This window comes from Peromyscus eremicus, chromosome 1, assembly GCF_949786415.1.
Source record: "Peromyscus eremicus chromosome 1, PerEre_H2_v1, whole genome shotgun sequence".
Classification (NCBI taxonomy): Eukaryota; Metazoa; Chordata; class Mammalia; order Rodentia; family Cricetidae; genus Peromyscus; species Peromyscus eremicus.
Window position 1 is genome coordinate 141579328 of NC_081416.1, and position 22115 is coordinate 141601442.

At 38.3% G+C, this 22115-nt stretch overlaps 1 protein-coding gene across 1 annotated transcript in view; it reads left to right on the forward strand.

The window, feature by feature from the left end:
• Positions 1-22115, forward strand: part of Gabra5 (gamma-aminobutyric acid type A receptor subunit alpha5) — a 101121-nt gene that overhangs the window by 56409 nt on the left and 22597 nt on the right. Inside the window, exon 7 of the mRNA XM_059253339.1 lies at positions 260-342. Coding sequence (XP_059109322.1) covers positions 260-342 — 83 coding nt within the window. The remainder of the gene's footprint in view (positions 1-259; positions 343-22115) is intronic.

Below are 22115 nucleotides of genomic sequence, written 5' to 3' on the forward strand. Positions count from 1 at the left end.
TGGGAAGTGGTAACTCATCATTGGGAAGGCACTGTAGATAGCTTTATGAGCAGTGATGTGTGTGTAGGCACACATATCAGGCCACTGGGTTCCTGAGTGCTTTGGTTCATCCCTTCACTCCCACTGACACTCATAGCACAAACATGTAATTGAGTGGGAACAGTTAGACAATTTCCTACAAATATGAATCAAACTTTTAATACAAATGGATTTATGAGAGGAAGAGCAGGCCATTTAACCATCTCTTTTTATTTTCCAGCCTGACTATCTCTGCTGAGTGTCCAATGCAGCTTGAGGACTTCCCGATGGATGCCCATGCTTGTCCCCTGAAATTTGGCAGTTGTAAGTCATTATCACCTGTAAGAGTTGTGGGTGTGCTTTGGGGTCAGCTCCCCATTCATTCAGAACTTGGCTCAGTCTGTGACTGCATGTGGTGGGATATAGTTTATCTGGAGGTTCTGGGTATCTATTATTCTCCACATGTGGTCTATATGAGAAATGGAACTGTGAGCATCCATCATAGATCAGGGTAAGCTGGTAATGTGTGAAAACACAGAACAGTCTAGAATGTGTACTTCTGAAGTGGAAGTGTTTCCTCATATCATTGTTAGCAGCTTCTCTTCCCTGTGGTTGTTTGCATGCCTCAGGTTACAGTCCTCACAGTTTCAAGTACCCAGTCAGTGATTTTTTTTATTGCATTTCAATGCTGACTCTCTTGTAGACTGTTTGGTAAGGGTGGTGATCTTCTCTTTCATGTGCATGATCTCTACTCATTCAGAACACTCACATTATAAGTCAGTGTTACTTGAGTAACTAGTCAAATCAAAATGCCTTAGATATGCACTTCTCAAATTTGGTGGCTATCCCTGGTTTCCAGCCACTCTGACAAAAAATATAATGGTGCCCCATTCCCTGTGTGTGAAGGTTGGAACTGAGCTGACCTGAACTTCCTGTCCTCTTTTCCCTCTGTGCTCATATGACCTGACACTCTTCCCATTTCATCTCTTTCTGCATCCTAGTGTCCTGAAGATGATAGGAAAGTACTTTCCCATGGGCTGTAAATCTAGCTTTCTTCTTCCTTTTCATTTTGACACACGGTCTCACTAAGTAGCCCAGGCTGCCCTGCATAAACTCTCTGTATAGGCTATCCTTGACCCTGTATCCCTCCCGCTTTAGTTTTCAAAGTCCCTGGCATTACAGACCCGTGCAACAGATGGTTTAAGGTTGCATTTTCAAAAACGGACTGTCCTTTTTGAAAAGTAGGAGGCACTGAATTTTGGATACTCTACCCCTTGGCCAAGTACCCGTGACATTATTCAGGCTGCTGAAGCTTCCACAATCAGTGCAGAAACCATCCATCCCTCCATGGGATGAAAGATTTGGACATGGGTGTACCCAGGTCACCTTTGTTCTTGCTGCTTTCAAACATCCCTTTGTGTTTTTGATAGATTACTTATGATGTGTTTTGGTGTGAATTTCTTTGTCTTGAGAGGCAGGAGCATCCTTTTCGCTTCCTGGGTCTGTTATTGCATCTCTTTCTCCTCATCTAGATATGTCAGAGGCCCTTCTGTCTTCTGAAGCTTCAACACGTTGGACCATTTGATGGTGTCTTATGAGTCTCCTCAATGTCTTTCTCGCTCATTCTTTTGTGGTTTTGCACCTTTGGGGGAACAATTTCCAAGGGTGTATCTTCAACTTCACCAGTTGTTTCTTGCACTTTATCTCGTCTGCGGTTGGTTCACTTTATTTACTTTTTCAGTCCGAGTGTTGTTGTCCTGCTCTGTTATTTCTGTGTAGTATGCTTGTATTTTCTGTCTCGGTTGAAATGTTACTTGGTACATGTGATACTTCTCTGACCTTGGTGAACATCTTAATACAAGGCCTATTTCAAAGACATTGGCAAATAAGTCATGCAACTTCATTTCATTTGAGTCTGTTTTTAATCTTGTTCCATTCTTGAAATATATTTCCTTAATTTCATTATTTTTCATTATTTCTTTAATTATATTGGTGAATACCTTACACAAACCACCAGTTTTTTATTATTATTCAGCTTTCTGTCATTATAACAAAATATTTGACATAACCAACTTATAAACACAAAAAAGTGTATTTTGGATCACATTTTCAAGGTTGTAGTGTGACCATTGTTTTCCCTGGGTCTGTAGCAAGATGGCATGTCCTACTGTAATGCATGGCAGAAAAAACCACTCACATTACAAGACAGAGAATGAAGAGAAAAGGAAGTATGTGGATTCCACAATTTCTTTTAAGGGCCTACCCTCCATGACTTAAGTATTTCACTTAAGCACCTTCCCAATACAGCATCCCAGGGACCAAGCCTTTAACACATGGGCCTTTGGATGACTTTGAAGATCTTACTGTAACTATCCACCAGTCTTGCTGACATTGCCGTGCTCACCACTTCTAGCCAGACTCTCTGAGCCTCATCAAGCTTGGTGCTGGTCTAAGCCACCTGCTTTGCTTTAAGCAACTCCCATGTGTCTTGTGTATGCTTGGTTCTCTTAGGACTCAGAGACAAGGAAGATCAAGTCTGCTCCTCAGGCAGACCTCCAAAAAAAAGTTGGATCATTGGCGTCTCCACCCAGCTCTTTCACTCTGCAGGAGAAGCCAATTTTTGATATTTAGACTCTTCTCCTCTTCAGTCTCTGATGAGTGGGGGACAGATCGTGCTGGCCAGCTGTGAGCTTCATCAAGCCTGACTTTTCACTTCCCACTGATGCTTAATTAGTCTTCTGTGTAGCCCTAGAGGAGTCAGCATGTTGAGCGTGGGGCCTACCTCACCCAGTTTCCGGATTCTCCTTCGTGTGTATGTATTTGTTGTTGTGTTTACCTTCTTGAACTGAGTTGCGTTTTCGGGAGCAGCTACAGCTGCTATGGCTATGGCTGCCACCAGCCCAAGCTGCAGTACTTATGCTCACAGGCCTAGCAACTCCCTCTTTGTTCTTAGCTACCTGTAGGTTTCCTAATTCCTCCAGTTCACAGCACTTAATGTAAGATGAAACAGAAACCTGTCCCTGGGGAAGAACATAGAAAGGTCTGCATGCATGCTCTTAATCAGTTATGTTGCAGAGGCTGTGAAATCTAGACTGAACATATATTATACTACAATATAAATATGATATTTATGATAGTTATATATGTAAATATGATATTTTCCCTTTATGTTAAAAGAGAATGTGTTCTATATTTAAATTACACACACACACACACACACACACACACACACACACACACACACACATATTTGTATGTAGTTACTTGGCACTGTTCAGGCTTCAATCTAAGCCTTTCCTGGCTTCAGAGTCTTGGTGAGGTAGAGGTCTGGGGGTGTCTGTGTGCATCTACATACATCACATTTCCAGCTTCTGTCTGGGACTTTTCCAGCTGGGCTGCTCTGAGGGCACAGACTCTTCAGCAGGACAAAGGAATTCTGCCTGGACTGCCTTGCAGCATTGACTTACAGCCTCCTTCCAGTGTCAGCTCCTCTCAGTATTTCCAGGGCAGGGTCCCCTCCAGTGCCCTAAGAGTGATTTCTTACGGGGGTCCAGCCAATAGTCGTGGTTATGGTTGCCTGATCTCTGCTCTCTGCCATTCCTGGAAGTGAATCTTTCTGACCCAAAGGGTTTCATTATGGATTACCCTATGCCTCCAAAAGGAGGCCTGGTTAAGGGAGATAAGTATGTATGATAAATGAAACATTGGGTCAAAAGAAATCATCTTTTTTTAAGCTTTTACCATCAAGTGCTATGCAGTTATGGTGTCCATTTCTTTGGAGGAATGACATAAAGAGCTGTCACCAGTATTTCTCAGAATCACTTGCCAGTGGCGGTGAACACCAGTGTTTATGATGAGGTGCCATTGAGTCTGAAGTTCCCCAGGTAGGTCATTTGAGACTACTGAGTCCCATGCCTGAAGGAACAGTAATTGCTCATATCTCTAGAAGAACATTAACTGCAGTTTAAATTTGTACTGCTCTTTATATATGAAGATCATGCTTTGATTTGATCAAAAACAAAACACAAAGACTATTTTTGCCACACTGAGAGACTGCTCTGGTCACTGGCTAGATGAATTCAGGCCACTGTGATCCCAGATTTAATGGCAATGACGTGCAGGGCAGACTACTCAAAGGCAATTTTGGATAAAGAAAAGTATTTGACAGCCTAATTTTTTTTCATCACTAAAATTATTTCATACTTGTCAGGCAACCAATGGCAGGGAAACCACTTCCCACACTCACAGATGCATACATGCCTAATGGAGCCTGCTCACCCTGCATCAGGAGAGTAAATAATATGAACGTTGCACATAGGGCAAAGTGAGCAGGGGCAATGCCTGACCTCAGAAGACATTGGAGATTGCCTTGTCAGTGCCCTTTAATGTCCTTGATATTGTGAAGAGGGATTTGATTTGATTATAGTTTTGATTATTTACTGACATTATCTGATATTATCACCACTGCATTATGCAAACCATCACATAACGTGTTTATATACAATTGACTGAGAGCTACAAAATTATAGAAAACTTACCTTTTCTCAGCTCATAAGCTTTGCATTCAGAACACACTCATTTTAAGAGAAGTGCTATTCAATTAAATGTGTTTTTATTTGTCTTTTATCTTTTAGATTTGCTAAAAAAGAATAGATGCTTAGCCAACTTGTTCACTTATACTACTTATGCATGTGAACACACAGAAGCTAAATGTGCAAGCATAATGAGTTTAAATTACCCAATTCAACAGTTCTTTGCTATTAGGAGACAAAAGAATGCAAATGTGTGTCTCTCTTCTGCAGAGCCTCATGCTCAGGTTTCTCTGGTTTGTGTAGAGCAGAAGGGAGCCAGCCACCAATCAGTGCTGCCTCTCCTGTCACTGTTGAGATTAGTCCTAGTTTATAGGGAAGGCTTCCTAGACTGTAAGGAAGTTACTTAGGGATAATGGCATGGCTCCCATCTGCCATGTTCCAATCCAGACTATTTGAAAAAGAGGAAGAAAGGTCCTTATACTTTTGTTCATTGTCTTCTTAGAATGGTGCATTAAGTATCAGCTTACATTATGAGATAAGAACTGGAAAGTTGCAAACTTACAACTAGAAGCTCCTTTCATGAAGGAATGGGCTACACATCTCATGCTATGAACTTTTAGTGCATCCCAAGTATGGATTCCTGACCCTGCTCTTGTATTCAAGATATGCAGGGCCGAGTAGCTTCACAATTTCAGAAAGCCTGGTAGACGTGAACATCAAAATTCATGAGGTCTAGAAACATACCGAAGTCTTAACATGTGTGTGTCAAGTTCAGATTTGTTAAGTAATCATGCTGACACACTAGTTAATTTTGACTTTCATTGTGGTCTGAATGATCATGCTCCCTCCCATTAATGTTTAGAAACCTAATTCCCACTTTATCAGGGATAGCGTTAGGGGGGCCTTTGGGAGGGGATTATATCGTGAGGATGGAGCCTTGAGGAGGAGGATTAGTGTCTTTTTAATAAAGAGTACCAGGGAGAGCTCTTATCCTTTTTGCCCTATGAGGACATAGCAAAAAAATAAGGGAAACAATTTCTAGGAGACTAAAACACTGCTTAAAAGATGCTTTGTGTGGCCTGAATCTGTTTGGGCTGTTAGATTGTCATTAGTCACACTGTTCACTAACAACATTTATATTTTTAATGTTTATGAAAATATTAAGACATTCATTCCTCACAACTCTGGAGGCTGGGAAGGCCAAGGTCCAGTTGCCACCAGAATGTTATCTGGGAAGGGCTTGCTTCCTCTTCATCCAAGCCTGTATTTTTGCTATACTTCAAGAAGTAGAAGGAACAAGAGATCTCTTTGTAGCTGTTTTATCAGGGTACAGATCCTATCTTGAGGAAATTATCACATAGCATATTCAAGACCTAATAGCCTACCTCCCGAGGATGCTAGTCCCATATGAATTTTGGAAGACTGGGCAGACACTGGACGTGGCAAGCTCTCAGCACTCTACTGAGTGCAATGAGACAATTAGAACCAAGACCACACACTTTCCTGGAGGACCTGATTATGGACACACATTGGTAACTGGACTTGGTGCAGTTAGAAGAAGCCACTGGGGTTCACAGATGCTAGAGCTATTTCCCAATGGACATCATGTTTTGAAGTGAACCTGGTAGAACCCATAGAAAAGAGAGGCCAATGGGAAGGAGGGCAGAGTACCAGTGGAGGCCCAAGAACACAAGAAAGCTGCAGTGAAATAGGCCAGTCACAGTAAGACAAAGGCTATGTGATCTCACTCTGGAAATGTCATTCTCCTAGAAACAGAGAGAAAGGATCATTGAGCTAGCAAGCGGTGGGTTATTAGAAAAGGGTACAAAATCAGTTCAACCACAAAAATAAAATTTAGTAACCAGGATGGAATACATATATATATATATATATATATATATATATATATATATATATATATATATATATGCATATGTATATGTGCATATATATTTCCACATTGCAAAAAAAAATAGCATTCTTGTAAAAAATGACAAACTACCTGACTGACTCTGTGTTTAATGCATACCTAGTCAAAATGCTGTAAGTACACTTAAAAATGAGAGAAGGCTCATTTGAGAAAATGAAGTCTAGTACCACAGCTCCAACAGGAAGGGCCATGACTAGGAAGTGCACAGTGGTAGCAGAGTTGGTGACATCCACTGAGCCAAGAAAGAGTATATTGACAAGGCGGTTCATAGGGGTCAAAAAAGAGGAAGGGATTGCCATGAGGAAGATAGAAGGCAGCCAGAAATGATAGCGTTTTAGAATAATAGTGACCAGGAAGGAAAACTCAAATGTGTAGGATAAAGGAGGGACGTTTTTAAGTGACCACAGCATGGTATAAATACCAGGTGACTTGGAAAACAGTTTTTCCTGAGAGATTGGATGTGACCAGAAGCAGCTCTGTTAGGTTGGTCGATGATGAACAGAACATTGCATACACAACTTCCCCATCCATTCGTGGCCTGGCCTCCTGGCCTCCTGGCCCCCTTGCCCCTCTCCTCAAGAGAGCATCCTTTCTACAGGCTAGGTGGCAGTCCTTTTCTTTTTCTCAATGTGTGGTCTGACTGAGGCCCAGAAGAATGGAGAGGAGTATCACTGATTCTCCAATCATACTCAAAGCATCTTGCAAGGCCTTGAGTACCTTCTTGTCCTGGCAGCCATGACGCTGATCTGCAGCTCAGATGGCAACAGTGAGACGCTTGACCAGTTCACCCTCCTGCTTATCATTTTCTTACCTCTCAGCTGATTCTAGCCAGTGGCAAAACCCACTGGACCAATGCTGTCTGATGGATCTCAAACAGGGATGCTGACCCACTAGGATGAGAGATGCTATATTGATAGACATTTATCTTTTGCAAAGTTTCCTTTACTACATTTTTGTGATTGATGTGCTGTCAACGTGATTTCCAGAAAGTCACAGACATGCTTGGTGTGTGGCCTATTCTTCTTATTTCTACCCTCTTTTATGAGAGAAAGGGCAGCTAGAGATGTGGGTTTCAGAGAACTCACATCATATCCTTTTTAAATGACAATTCTCATTAAATCCTAATCTTCATCTTCGATGTCAAATTCAACTAATACTGAACAACATAAAAATCTTACATAGCAACCAGAAGCTCCTGGGTATTCCCACATAGCCAGAAGACAAGGCTACTGCTGTCCTCACAGGCTGTGTGAGACTAGATTTGACACCAAGCTAGAATCCTTCTCTATATCTGGTTACATTAAGATTAGCTATTAGTCATTAAACATCTACTGTGTGTAAGGCATTTATTTACTAAATGCATCATATTTAGGTCTGCGCTTTGTCCTCACTTTGACCTGTTAGGGGTAGGCAATGTTTGCTCTAAACTACAGACAGGTTGGTAGAAACTTCATGCTGGTAGAGCTGGCTCATGGTCATTTGGTAGCTAACATCAGAGTGACTTTCTTCTTCAGATCTTGATTTCTGAATGGCCTTGTCAAGACAGGGATGGCTGTACCACTGTCAACCCTTAAATGGGCAGCACTCCATGACATCACTAATGTCATTAAGAGAAAGGGGCCTTGGAAATAGCCAGATATCTTCTCCAAGTTACTTGTGAGGAAAAATGCCTACAACCTTCCTGTACAAGTCTGCTCATGCCTGGCCAAGAAGAACAGATGTGAGTCTTTCTGGAGTCATGATGGCAGATGACATTCATTAGACTTCACTGTCTCCTCTACTGTCCCAGAAGAAATGCCAGGTCTAACTAAACACAATTCAATGATGGCTGACCAAAGAGAATTTAGGATTGGCTGCTAACACCCAAGCTGAAATAAGCATAACTAGCCATTCTTCCATCCTTAACATGATGAGGAGGGCTGAACTCAGCCACGTTGAACTGACAGACACACTGGTGGCCACATAGTCATTTATCTGTTTTTACTCGCTAACTCTACTAACACCAGCAAAATAAATAAGTCTTTTAATAATAACGATTAGAAAGTAAGAACCACCGGGCGGTGGTGGCGCACGCCTTTAATTCCAGCACTCGGGAGGCAGAAGCAGGTGGATCTCTGTGAGTTCGAGGCCAGCCTGGGCTACCAAGTGAGTCCCAGGAAAGGTGCAAAGCTACACAGAGAAACCCTGTCTCGAAAAACCAAAAAAAAAAAAAAAAGAAAGAAAGTAAGAACCTGTGAGTTATAATGTGTTACAGATAGAGCTCATTCTGTGTTTTAAGTAACAATTATTATTCTGTTGAACCATTACTGGAAAGCAAATACTAATTTCTAATCTCATCCCACAATACCAAAGATGAGCTTGGAGAATCACAACCACCAAGGTATAGAGTGCAGCCTGGCCTCTATCTCATGTGGTCCTCAAAGCAGGCCACTCTGCTGGATACCTGGGGCCTATTCTTGGAAATGATGCTCTCTAAGCCCCCAAAGTAACTGTGTGCCCCCGCCAACCCACTGCTTTCGGAAGGTGGATAAGAGAGATGTGGTTGGAGAGTTTTGTACCTTGGAGGGTTAGGGTTGTCCTAGCTGTCATGGGCAACAATGTGTCTCTGGATTCCATGGCTCAACTACATATTAGGAGGAACTGGAACTACCAGAGTCAAACACTCTTCAGCTCACCCCTATTCCCTGTGTGACTTTCTGTGCCCCACATGTGATCTGCTCCCCATCCCTTTCCTCCTTAGCCTATTTAACATTAATTAACTCATGATGGAAGCATTTCCCATGACCTGGGCTATCTTAAGAAAAAAAATCTATATTTCCAAATGTGCTGCTTAGTTTTTATCAACTTGACACAAACTGAAGTTACTGGGGAAGAGGGAAATGCAACTGAGGAAATGCCTCCCTCAGACTGGCCTGTAGGCATGTTTGTAGGCCATTTTCTTTGATGTTGGGGGAGCTAGACCATTTCAGGCAGTGGCCAGCTCTGGGCAGGTTGTCTGAGAGCGCAAGCTATGCAAAACCTGGGGAACAAGCCAATCAGCAGCATTCCTCCATCATCTCTGCTTTAGTTCCTGCTTCCAGGTTCCTTCCTTGGCTCCCCCCGTGATGGGTTATAACCTGTAAGCCAAATAAACCATTTCTCTCCATGTAACTTTGACTGGGTGTTAATTGCAGCAACAGAGAAGCATCTAGAGCATCAGGCATTTCCTAACTCCCTGAACTGTTCTCTTGTCACAGTATCCTAATGCCCCAAATTCTGAGCTTTGTGAGCTTTCAGATTCATGTTCCCCATGTAGTCACATCTCCCAGTAAATGTAGAACTGTGTTACTTCTCCTGGCTCAGGGCAGGGGTGGAACGCCTAGTCCCCTGTAAGAGGGTCTCTTAACAGCATAGCTCCCCCATGTAAGTGCTGCCCCAGTTGGAGACCAGCTGCAGAATCTCTGCCTATAGGCCAGTGCAACAAGGAGGAAATGCAGAAGAGTTGATGGGACAAGCAAGCACCACCAGTCAGAGCCAGCCTAGAAACAGCAGGAAGCAGAGGATTGCTCCCTGCCCAAAGGATATTCCCTTGTTGTCCTCCTTTGACCAGAGTCCAGCCAGACTGCTTTGTTCAAATCTGTGTCTGAGTTTCACAGACGTGCATTATGTAGGCTTCTGCAAGAAACACACACACATACGTACTGGGTATGTACAGATTTGTCAGAACAGCAGCCAATTTTTCAATGGAGACTTTAAAAGCCAGAAAGTCTTGGGCCAGTGTAATACAAGTTCTGAAACACCACACATGCCAGCCCAGGTTTCTGTACACGGCAAAACCCTCTGTTATAGTAGAAGGAGAAAGAAAACTTTCCATGGTAAAAGCAGGGTAAGCTGGGTGTACAGAAGACACTAGAAGGAAACCCTGGGACTAAAGAAAAAAAATAAGCATATTCAAGAGTTGACAGTGAAAAAATGACAATGTTAGGACATTGGTTAAACAAAGGGAAACTAATACAACAAACACCATAAAATCAATACAATGACCAGAATCAATACACATCTCTCAAAAATAACTTTGAACAGTAGTTATCTCAACTCTCCAGTCAAAAGTCACAGACTAACTGACTGAATGAAAATGATATCCATCATTTTGCTGCCTCTAGGAAACACACCTTATTACCAAGGAGAGAAGTTACCTTAGAGTGAAAGAATGGGAAAAGTTATTCCAAGCAAATGGAACCGGGAAACAACCAGAAGTTGCTGTTATAATATCTGACAAAACAGACTTCAAACAAAAACTAATCAGAGAGATCAAGAAGGACACTTCATACTGATCAAGGGAACAAGACATCAAGAGGACATTATAATTCAAAACATACATGTGTTAAGCTCTAGTGCATCCAGATTCATAAAGTAAAGGACACTAGAAAAAAAATAATGAATCAACTCAACACCTTCATAGTAGGTAACTTTTAACAGAAATAATAGAACCAACTGATGTCATAGAGGAAATGGACCTAACAGATATCTACAAAACAGTCCTTCCAAACAAGAGAGTACAAATGATCAGAAGCCCAGGGAACCTTCTCTAAAATAGACCACATATTGTGACACAAAGTATCTCTCAACAAATGCAGGAAAATTATAGTGTCTCCTTATATCATTGCTGAGCACATTGAAATAAAATTAGATAGCAAGAGCAATAGAAAACAAAAAATATGCACAGTCATTGAGGTTGAACAACAGACTACTTAATGATGAATGGTCACTGAAGAAATAGAATATTTACTAGAATTAATGGAAATAAAAACACGATATACCAAAATGTTGAACCTTCACTGCATTTCAGGAGAAAGCCAACATGATCATGGCGTGTTATCTTTTTGATACATGCTTATATTCTGTTTGCATGTATTTTACTGAGTGTACTTGAGTCTATGTTCATTGTGGCCTGTGGTTTTCTTTTTTGTTGTGTCTTTATCTGATTTGGGTATTTGTGTGATACTAACTTCATTAAAGGAGTTTGGCCATGCTCCTTATGTTTCTATATTTTTGAATAATTTAAGAAGGACTGTCTATAGATCTTTGGATATTTGTAGAATGCTGCTGTAAATCCATCTGCTTGGGGACTTATTTTTTAGCTGAAAGGATTTTATTACTGTTTCAACTCCTCATTTGTTATGTGTTTGTTGTTGATGACCTCTTGGTGTAATTTTGGTAGTTTGGCTGAATTTAGAAATTTATCCATTTCTTTTTTTTTGTTTGCATGGAGTACATATTTTTTAAATACTCCCTTATAATATTGAAAAATTTTTTGGTGTCTGTTGTAATGTTTCCCTGTTTGTTTCTGATTCTGTTGATTTAGGTCCTCTCTTTTCTTCTGGTTAGTTGGGCCAAGTATCTGTCAATGTTGTTTATCTTTTCAAAGAACCAACTCTTAGGTTTATTGATTCTTGTTATTGTTTTCTTTGTTTCTATTTCCTTGATTTATGCTCTGAATTTTATTATTTCTTGCTATTGACTGGGTTTGAATTTGGTTTGTTCTTGCTTTTCCAACATTTTAAGTTTTGTCATTTAGCCATTTATTGTGCTCTTTCTGATTTTTTTAATGTAGAAATTTAGAGGTATAAATTTCCCTCAAAAAACTGTTTTTAATGTGCAGCAAAGGTTTTGATGTGTTGTTTTGTGGTTTTATTTTCATTTATTTCCAGGAAGTTTTTTCTTTATTTCTTGGTTTCTTCTTTGACCCATTCATTATTTAGTAATGAGAAACAAAGACAGTTAGCTAGAAGCAGTACTATAGAAACCAAAAAAGCAAAGTTAATACATTTAGAGACTTTCCTGTAACTATGAATTTTGATGGATTAGGTCTTTGTTAGTTTTAGCAGATGATGTTGTCAACTGCTGAGTTTTCCAGCCTGGTAGGTACTTCCACCATGGAGCTAGTTGTGCTAAGGTCTTTGGGCCTACTAAGGTCTGGGGCCTTGTTACAATGAGTGTTTAATCTCCATGAATTTGTGTATGCACTAGAAGGTTTTGTTTATTGATTGGTTTAGTTTGGCTGTCATCTTAAAGTTTTACAGCATTGTGCTCAAATAGAATACAAGGAGTGAGTTCAACCTTTTTAATTTGTAAATGTCTGTTTTGTGTCTCCGGATATGTTCTATTTTAGAAAAGCTTCCATGTGCTGATGAGTAGACTGTGATTTTTTGGTGTTTAAATTTGGATAGAATATTCTGTAGATATCTGTTAAGTGCCTTTGATGTATGATGTCAATACATTCTGATGCTTCCTTCTTTGTTTTGTCCGGATGGCCTGCCTATTGGAAAAAATGAAGTATTATTGGATTGATATTAATCTGTGACTTTAAATCAAGTAGTAGATTTTTTTTTATGAAACTGGGTCACCCCTTGAGTTTGGTGCATATATATTTAGGATAGTAATATCTTCCTGGTTAACTGTACCTTAATTGGAATTAAATGTACTATTTTGTCTCTTCTGTTTAGTTATAATTTGAAGTCTATTTTGCCAGATACAAGAACAACATCTGCTTGCTTCCTGGTTCCATTTGACTGGAGTATTTTGTTTATTCTTTTACTCTAAGGCAATGCCTATCTTTAAAACTAAGATATGTTTCTTGGAGGCAGAAGATAGATGGATTTTGCTTTCTGATCCATTCAGCCAGCCTATGTCTTTTGATTGGAGAATTAAGCCCATTGATATTTAAAGTTATTATTGAAATTTGTATATATTAATTAGGATCATCAGACTGTTGATTTTTGGTGCTATTTGTTATTTTGTTGTCATTGTTATTTTGTGTGTGTGTGTTTTGTTTTTTTTTTTTGGTTTTTCGAGACAGGGTTTCTCTGTGTAGCTTTGCGCCTTTCCTGGAACTCACTTGGTAGCCCAGGCTGGCCTCGAACTCACAGAGATCCTCCTGCCTCTGCCTCCCGGGTGCTGGGATTAAAGGCGTGCGCCATCACCGCCCGGCCTATTTTGTGTTTTAATAATTACGGTTTCTTGATTCTTTCAACAGTCTCTCTGCTATGCTCATTCCTTTCTTCATCCTGAAATAATGCTCCTGAATTTTCTTTAGGTTTGATTTGTTGGATATACATTTTTTTAGGCTGTTTATGCCATGGAAATTTTTTCTTTCCCCTTCAAACATGGCAGATAGTTTTGCTGGGTATATTATTTTAGGTTGGCTCTCATTGTCTTTTAGGCCTTGGAATACATTGCTCAGGGCTTTTCTTGCTTTCCAAAGTGTCCACTGAGAAACAGCTGATTTTCTGGTTCATTTACCTTTATGTGACTTTTTTTTCTCTTACAGATTTCAATATACTTTCTTTGTTATGTATTACTGTTTTAATTATGATATGCTGTGGTACTTTTCTTTCAGGTTTTGTCTATTTAGTGTTCTGCATGCTTCTTATATTTATGTGAGGGTTCTTTCCTTAGTTTGGATAAGTTTTCTTCTGTGGTCTTGTTGAAGATCTGGTCTATGGAATTGGCTTGAGATTCTTTTCCTTCATCTATGCTTATAATTCAAAGAGTTTTTTTTTTTCAAGATACTCCACATTTCTTGTATTTAGAAAAACTGTCATGTTCTTTTTTTATTTGGTCTAGAGCCTCCATTTGATCCTTGAGACCCGATATTCTGCTTGATTCATTCTATTTGTAGCCTTTTCTCTTACCCCATCTCTATTTCTTTCCTCACTAGCTGACCCACAGAAGCACTCTCTATCAGGGACCCCCACAGCCTACACACTTGCCTAGCATCCAGAAAGGGCAAAGAGTGGAGCACTCACCCAACAAAAATAGGACCAGATATCAATACCAAGAAATATCTCAAACATCATAGTTACAGATGCCTAGATCCCATAGCAAAAACAAAAGCATGAACAGATAAGACAATAGTGTCTACACCAGAAACCAGTAACCCTATTACAGTAGATTCTGAGAAATACAATATTGCTGAAGCACAAGACAAGGACTTCAAAATAACAATTATGAATATAGTCAAGGATTTTAATGAGGGTATGAATAAATTTCTTAGTGAACTCAATGAAAACACAAAGAGTTGAATGAGCTAATGAAAACAATTCAAGACATGAATAAAATCACTAATGAAAAATCCAAACAGAAAAAAAACTAGAAACAAAAAATTGAGGATGTCAAATATAAAACCTCAGAGGCAAGAATCAAACGTAGAGTACAAGGCATAGAAGGAGAGAAGCTTGGGTGTTAAATACAAGATAGAAGAAATGGAAAGATCAGTCAAAAAACTAAATATAAAAAACATCCAGGCCCAAAACATCCAGGAAATGGATATTATGAAGAGACCAAACCTTCAAATGGCAGGGAAAAAGGAAGGAGATGAGACCCAGACCAAAGGCACAGAAAATATTGTGAATAGTCATAGAAAAAAAATGAAAGGGGTGCTTATTAAGGTACAAGAAGCATGTAGAATGCCAGTAACTAGAAATGAAATAAGACCAGAAATGAAATTCCCCATAACACATCATTATTCCAACACTAAATGTAAAGAACAAAGAAATAATATTAAAAACTGCAAGGGGAAAAGACCAAGTTGTATCTAAAGGCAGGCCCATTAGAATGATATTTGATTTCTCAGTGGAGACTCTGAAAGCCAGAAGGGCCTATCCAGATGTTCTACTAACTCCAAAAGACTATAGATGCCAGTCCAGACTACTATACCCAACAAAATGATCAATCAAAATTTTCAGAAAAGGAAAAACATTCCATTATAAAACCCAAATTTAAGCAATTTCTATCAGTACATCTCTATAGATGAAAAACTTCAGTCTGATGAGATTAACTACATCCAAGAAGACACAAGAAATAAATTATTGAAGATCAGTTAATCAAAAATGGGAAAAAATCCACACCATAACAAAAATTAATAGGAATCAATAAACATTGCTTGCTGATATCTGTCAATATTAATAGTCTCAATTATCCAATTAAAAAACATAGACTAACAAATTGGATAAGAAAGCAGTATCCATCTTTCTGCTGCATCCAAGAAGCTTACTTTAACACCAAGGATAGGCATCTCTCAGGGTAAAAGAATGGGGGAAAGCAGATGCAAATAGCAAGCAGGTATAGCCATTTTAATATCTGACAAAAAAAGACCTCAAACCAAAATTAATCAGAAAAGATAGGACGCTACATGCTCACCAACGAAAAAAATCTATCTGAAGGATATTGCAATTCTAAACACTTATGGACCAAACACAAGGGCACCAAAGTTCATAAAAGAAAAACTACTATAGCTAAAATCATAAATTGAATATCACACAGTGATAGTGGGTGATTGGTGACTTCAATACCCAATTCTCCCCAATACACAGATCATCCAGACAAAAACTAAATGGAGAAATGCTGGGATTCAATTACATCATAAATCAAATGGACCTAGAAAACATCTACAAAACATTTCACCAAACACAAGAGAATACAGTTTCTTCTCAGAGGCTTATTAAATGTTCTCCAAAATCAACCACATACTTGGACACAAAGCAAATCTCAACAGACATACAAAAATTGAAATAATACCATGCATTCTATCTGACCACTATGGATTAAAACTGGAAATCAGCAACAGAAACGATAAAAAAAAAAAAAAACCTTCCAAACTAATGGAAACTGAACAACTCACTTCTGAATGAATAATGGGTCAAGAAATAAATCAAGACAGAAACTTAAAAATTTTTTAGAACTGAATGGAAATGAAAATTCAAACTTACGGGACACAATAAAAGCAGTTCTAAGAGACAAGTTCATAGCACTAAATGTCCACACAAAAAAAAGTGGCAAGATTTCAAATTAGTAACTTAGTAGCACACTTGGAAGATCTAGAATAATGGGAAGAAATAATGCTCAAAAGGAGTAGACAGCAAGAAATGATCAAACTCACGGCTGAAATCAATGAAATAAAAAACAAACAACAAAAAGACAAGAATCAATGAACAATGTGTTGATTCTTTGAGAAAATTAACAAGATTGTCAAACCCATAGGCAAATTAACTAAAATATGAAGACAGAAGATCCAAATTACTAAGACATGAGAAGGGTGACATTACAACAGAAGTGGAGGAAATTCAGAGAATCATAAAGACACCACCAACATGGAAAACCTAATAGTAATGAGTGAATTTCTTTATATATATTACCTATGGAAATTAAATCAAATAAGTAATTTAAATAGACACATAAACCCTAATGAAAGAGAATCACCAATGAAAAGTTTCCCAACCAAAAAATGCCCAGGGCCAGATAGATTCAGTACAGAATTCTACTGGAATTTCAAAAACTAATTAATGCCAATACTCCTCAAATATCCGGCAAAACAGAAACTGAATGAACACTGATACTTTTTATGAAGCTGCTCTATCTCTGATCCCAAAACAACACAAAGACCAAGCAAACAACAACAACAATAGAATATAGATGTAAAAATTATGAGTAAAATACTGGCAAACTGAATCTAAGAACACATCGAAAAGATTATCCACCACAGTCAATTTGGCCTCATTCCAAAGATTCAGTGATGACTCAAAATACATGAACTAATATGTGTAATATACCATAGAAACAGACTGAAAGACAAAAATCATAGGATCATCTCATTAGATGCAGAAAAAGGCCTTTGACAAAATCCAACATCCCTTCATGATAAAGGTCTTGAGGAGACTAGGAATTCACAGGGCATGCTTCCATGTAATAAAGGCAATATACAGCAAGCCCACAACCAATATCAACCTAAATAGAATGAGTAAAAAAGCATTACTACTAAAATCAGGAACAAGACAAGGTTGCCCACTCTTTCCATACCTATTAATGCATCACTTAAAGCCTTAGAAAAAAGAATAAGAAAACTGTAAGAAAACAAGTGTATTCAACTAGGAAATGAAGTAGTCAAAGTATCTTTATTGGCAGATGATATGATTTTGTACATAAAACAACTTAAAAACTTCACAAGGAAACTTCTATAGCTAATAAAAATTTTTAGCAAAGTAGCATGTTGCAAAATTAACACACAGAAAATCAGTAGCCTTTCTATCATAACAGACTGAGAAAGAAGTCAAGGAAGCAGTATCTTTCACAGTGACCTCAACAATATAAAATATCTTTAACCAAGCAAGTAGAAGATTTCTTTAATAAAAATATTAAGACACTGAAGGAAGAAATGGAAAATGATACCACAAGGTGGAAAGATCTCCCCTGGTCATAGATCAGTGTGCAAATGACCATCATACCAAAAGCAATCTATAGATTTGATGCAATATCCCAACAAAATTCTTCACAGAAATGGAAAAAATTAATTTTCAACTGCGTATGGAAACACACATATACAGAGACAAACAAACAAACAACAGGATGCCTAATGCAATCCTGAATAATAAAAGAACTTCTAGAATTATCAGCATCCCAGATTTCAAGCTGTACTACAGAGCTGTAGTAATGAAAGTGTCATGGTATTGGCATGAAACATACATGTTGATCAATGGAATCAAATTGAAGACCCAGACATAAGTCCACAAACCTATGGACACCTGAATTTTGACAAAGAAATCAGAAATATGCACTAGAGAAAAAGACATCTTCAGCAAATGGTGCTAGTCAAACTGGATGTCTACATGTAGAAGAACACAAATAGATCCATATTATGATTCTGCACAAAACTTAACTCCAAATGGATCAATGGACCTTAACCTATGACCAGAAACCCCGAATCTGATAAAAGAAAAATTGGAGAACAGTATTGTAATCATTGACATAGGAAAAGATTTTCTGAATAGCACATTGATAGCACAGACATTAAAACCAACAAATAGTAAACAGAACCTCATGAAGCTGGAAACTTGTGTGGTAAAAGACACCATCATTCAGACAAAGTGACAGCCTACAGAATTGGAAAAGGCTTTTGCAAATTACACATCTGATAGTATATAAAAGAATAAAGCACTAAAAAATGAACATCAAGAAACCAAACAGCCAATTTAAAATGGTATATAGCAGTAAGCAGAGACTTCTTAAACAATGAAAGAGAAATGTCTGAGAAACGCTTAAAGAAATGCTCAATGTCCTTAGCCATCAGGGAAATGCAAAGTAAAAGTACTTTCAGATTTCATGTCACACCCGTCAGAATGGCCAAGATCAATAAAACAAATGACATTCTCATAATGAGAATGTGGGGAAAGGAGAACATTCAACCACTGGGAGTGGGAATGCAAAGTTGTATAGCTTCTATAAAAATCAGTGTAATGGTTCCTTAGGAAACTGGAAATAGATCTACATCAAGATTCAACTATACCACTCTTGAACATATACCCAAAGGACTCTATAGCCTACTACAGAGATTCCTGCTTATTCACATTCATTGTTGCTATATTCATAATAGACAAAAATTGGAAAAAGCCTAGATTTCTCTCAACTGCTGAATGGGTAATGAAAATGTAGTACATTTACACAATAGAATATTATTCAACTATAAAAAAAATTATGGAATTTTTCAGGTAAATGGATGGAGCTAGACTAAATCATCCTGAGCATGGTAACCAAGATATAAGTGAAGATATATTATATTATATGTAATATACATAAATAAGCCTTAAATGTGTGTGTTATATTTTTAATAACCACAGAGATTAGGTACCTAATAAGAAAATAGATGGAGGGAGGATTGATCTACCAAGGAAGGGAAAATAGAATGTGTTGTTATGGAATATGGAAAGATAAAGGGGAAATTAGAATAGGAGGGTAAAATGGAGAGAAGTATGGGAAAACAGTGCAAAAGAAGGAATATGTGGAGGTGAAACTAACACTAAAATCATGGATACTTATTACTATAGAAACTTCTTAAAATATATGAATAAATGAAAGGAATCAAAATGGAGCCTCTAAATATTAGGGTAGATGATACCCCTTAAGATATCTTATGCCACTAAGTAAAACCTTCAAAAATGGGTTACATTTTGTTGAGTCATTGGCCAAAGGATTCCCATGGAAATACCCAAACATCATACTGCTAAGGCTATTGGTTACTCCTGACACTCCTAAAGTGGTCAAAAGCCAGAGACTAGATAGGTCTCGGTGAAAGCCTACAATTACTATTCTGCTAAAGGAACATCCAATAACATGGCACCCAATGACATAACACTATACAGATCAGTGCCTCATTCATCCCGCCTTAGAAAGCTTCTTTCAGTAGAAGGTGTCTAACACAGAGACCCATACCTGGATAATGTGCAGAAAATTAGAGACTTTGAAGCACTCAGTCCTAAATAGGATGTCTTCATCAAAGCCCCCCAACCCCCCAAGACTTAGAGATCTATATGGAAAAAGCAGAAAAACTGTAAGAACCAGAAGGGATAGATGACTCCAAGGAAACAGTGTCTTCTAGATACAAAAGGACTGATATATATATGAAGTCACAGGGAGTGTGGCAGCATGTACAGAGCCTGCACAGATTTAAGCCAGATGGGGTCCTAGTCCTGAGAGCAGGAAGTAGACACAAGCTCTCATCACTACCCAAGAAGCTATCTCCAATTGATATGTGCTTGCAAAGAAAAAATTAGTTTTCTCCATTGGAGTCTCACTGGGTGTGTTAACCACTCTTTGGAGCAGGGTCCATGCCCAGGCATGGTCTGCCAACACAAAACAAGTTCAATGTTTATAGACTTTTCATCTCATTTGCTCTGTTTGGCCATGTTTTGTTAAATTGATCTTCTTTATTTTGATTTCCATTTTTGTGTTTTTGTGGGGGTTTTGTGTGTTGTTTTTTGCTTTGTTTTATTTTGTTTTAAAGAATGAAGAAGAACATAAAGTTGGGTGTGTGGGAAGGTTGGGAGAATCAAGAAGGAAGTGGAGGAGAGTAAAAAATAATCAAAACATGTTTTATGCAAAATGATTTCAAAAATGTTTAAAATAAAAAGAGATGGTGCTCAATGGAATAGAATTAAGGATGCAGATATCAGCCCACTCTCCCATAGCTACTTGATTTTTTACAAAGATGCATAAAATGCACACTGAAGAAAAGAAAATGATGCTTGTAAAAGTGGATGGCTCCATGTAAAAGAATGAAACTAGGTCCTTATTTCTCATCCTGCACAAAATCAACTTCAAATGAATCAAGGACCTCAACATGATACCTGATACCCTGAGCATGCTAAAGTAGAGTGTAGGGAATACACTTCAACTCATAGGCACAAAAAAACTTTCTCAATAGAACTCTAATAGCACAGGACTAAGACTGATAATCAATAAATGGAACCTTATAGAACAAAATATATTCAATACAGCAAAGGACACCATCATTTAAGTGAAGAGGAAGAGGAAGCCTACATAACAATGGGTTCAAGTCTAGAATATGCCATAACAACAACAAGAGTAAAAACCTCAAACACGAAGAAAACAACCAATCCAGTTATAAATGTGTCATGGACTAAACAAAGAGTTTTCCAAAGAAGAAAGACAAATGGCAGAGAAATATTTTTCAGATGTTCAGTTTCCTTAGTTATTAGTAAAATACACATTAAAATATTTTGAGCTTTCATCTTACCCCAATTAAAATGGGTAAGAAAAAAATTACAACAAACCCTGGCATGGGTATGGAGAATGTTGAACAGTTATTCACTGCTAGTGGAAATGCAATCTGGTACTGCCACTATGAAAATCAATATGGAGGTTACTCAAAAAGCCCAAAATAGATCTATCATATGATCCAGCTATACCCTTCTTCCATATATACCCAAAGGACTCTATCCTACTACAGAGATTCCTGCTTACCCATATTCATTGCAGCCTAGATGTACATCAAATGGTAAATGGATAATGAAAACATGGTACATATACACAATAGAATATTGCACAAAAAAATTCAGTCCTGAAATTTTCAGATAATGAAGTAACACAGACCTCAAAAGACAAATTAAAGAGACTGAGATGGCCAAGTGGAGGGAGGGACAGAGAGGGAGAGCAATGAAAGAGAGATCTTGGTAGAGGGAACCATTAGGGGGTTAGGAAGAAACCTGGTGCTAGGAAAATCTCCAAGAATCTACAAGGATGACACCAACTAAGCTTCTCTCATCTATAGACCCTAGCTTCGACTCTTTAGATGGATATGTTTAAATTGAAGTACCAATAGAAGCCAGAAAACTAGAAAGGGACTATGGGGCCAGAATTTCATGTGTTAGATGATAGAAAACAGGAAGTATGAAGGGGAATAATGGATCAGAAAGGGGTAGGTATGGTAGAAGATAGTAGTTCAGGTTAGGGGAGGGAGTATGGGGAAGGATAGCTAACACTAAAGAGGTTTGAAATGGCATGTGGAAGCCTACTGCTGTAGAAGCTTCTGATGATATAGACATATACATATATTTAAAGTTTAAATGAATTTACCCTATGCATTGGCGACAGTGCCTCCCTAGACAATATAGGCTATCAAACAAATAGCCCAGGGCAGGTATGGCTTATCTCTCTTTGAGCTGTTATCCAGTGGGATCCAATAGACCACCTAAACATTACTGGCTATTATCTTTGCTCTTGGGTAACTTCTAAAACTTGATGTAAGACCTATTTCTGAAGATGCCACATACTTGAGTCATAGGACATGGAGAAATTAAGCTAGT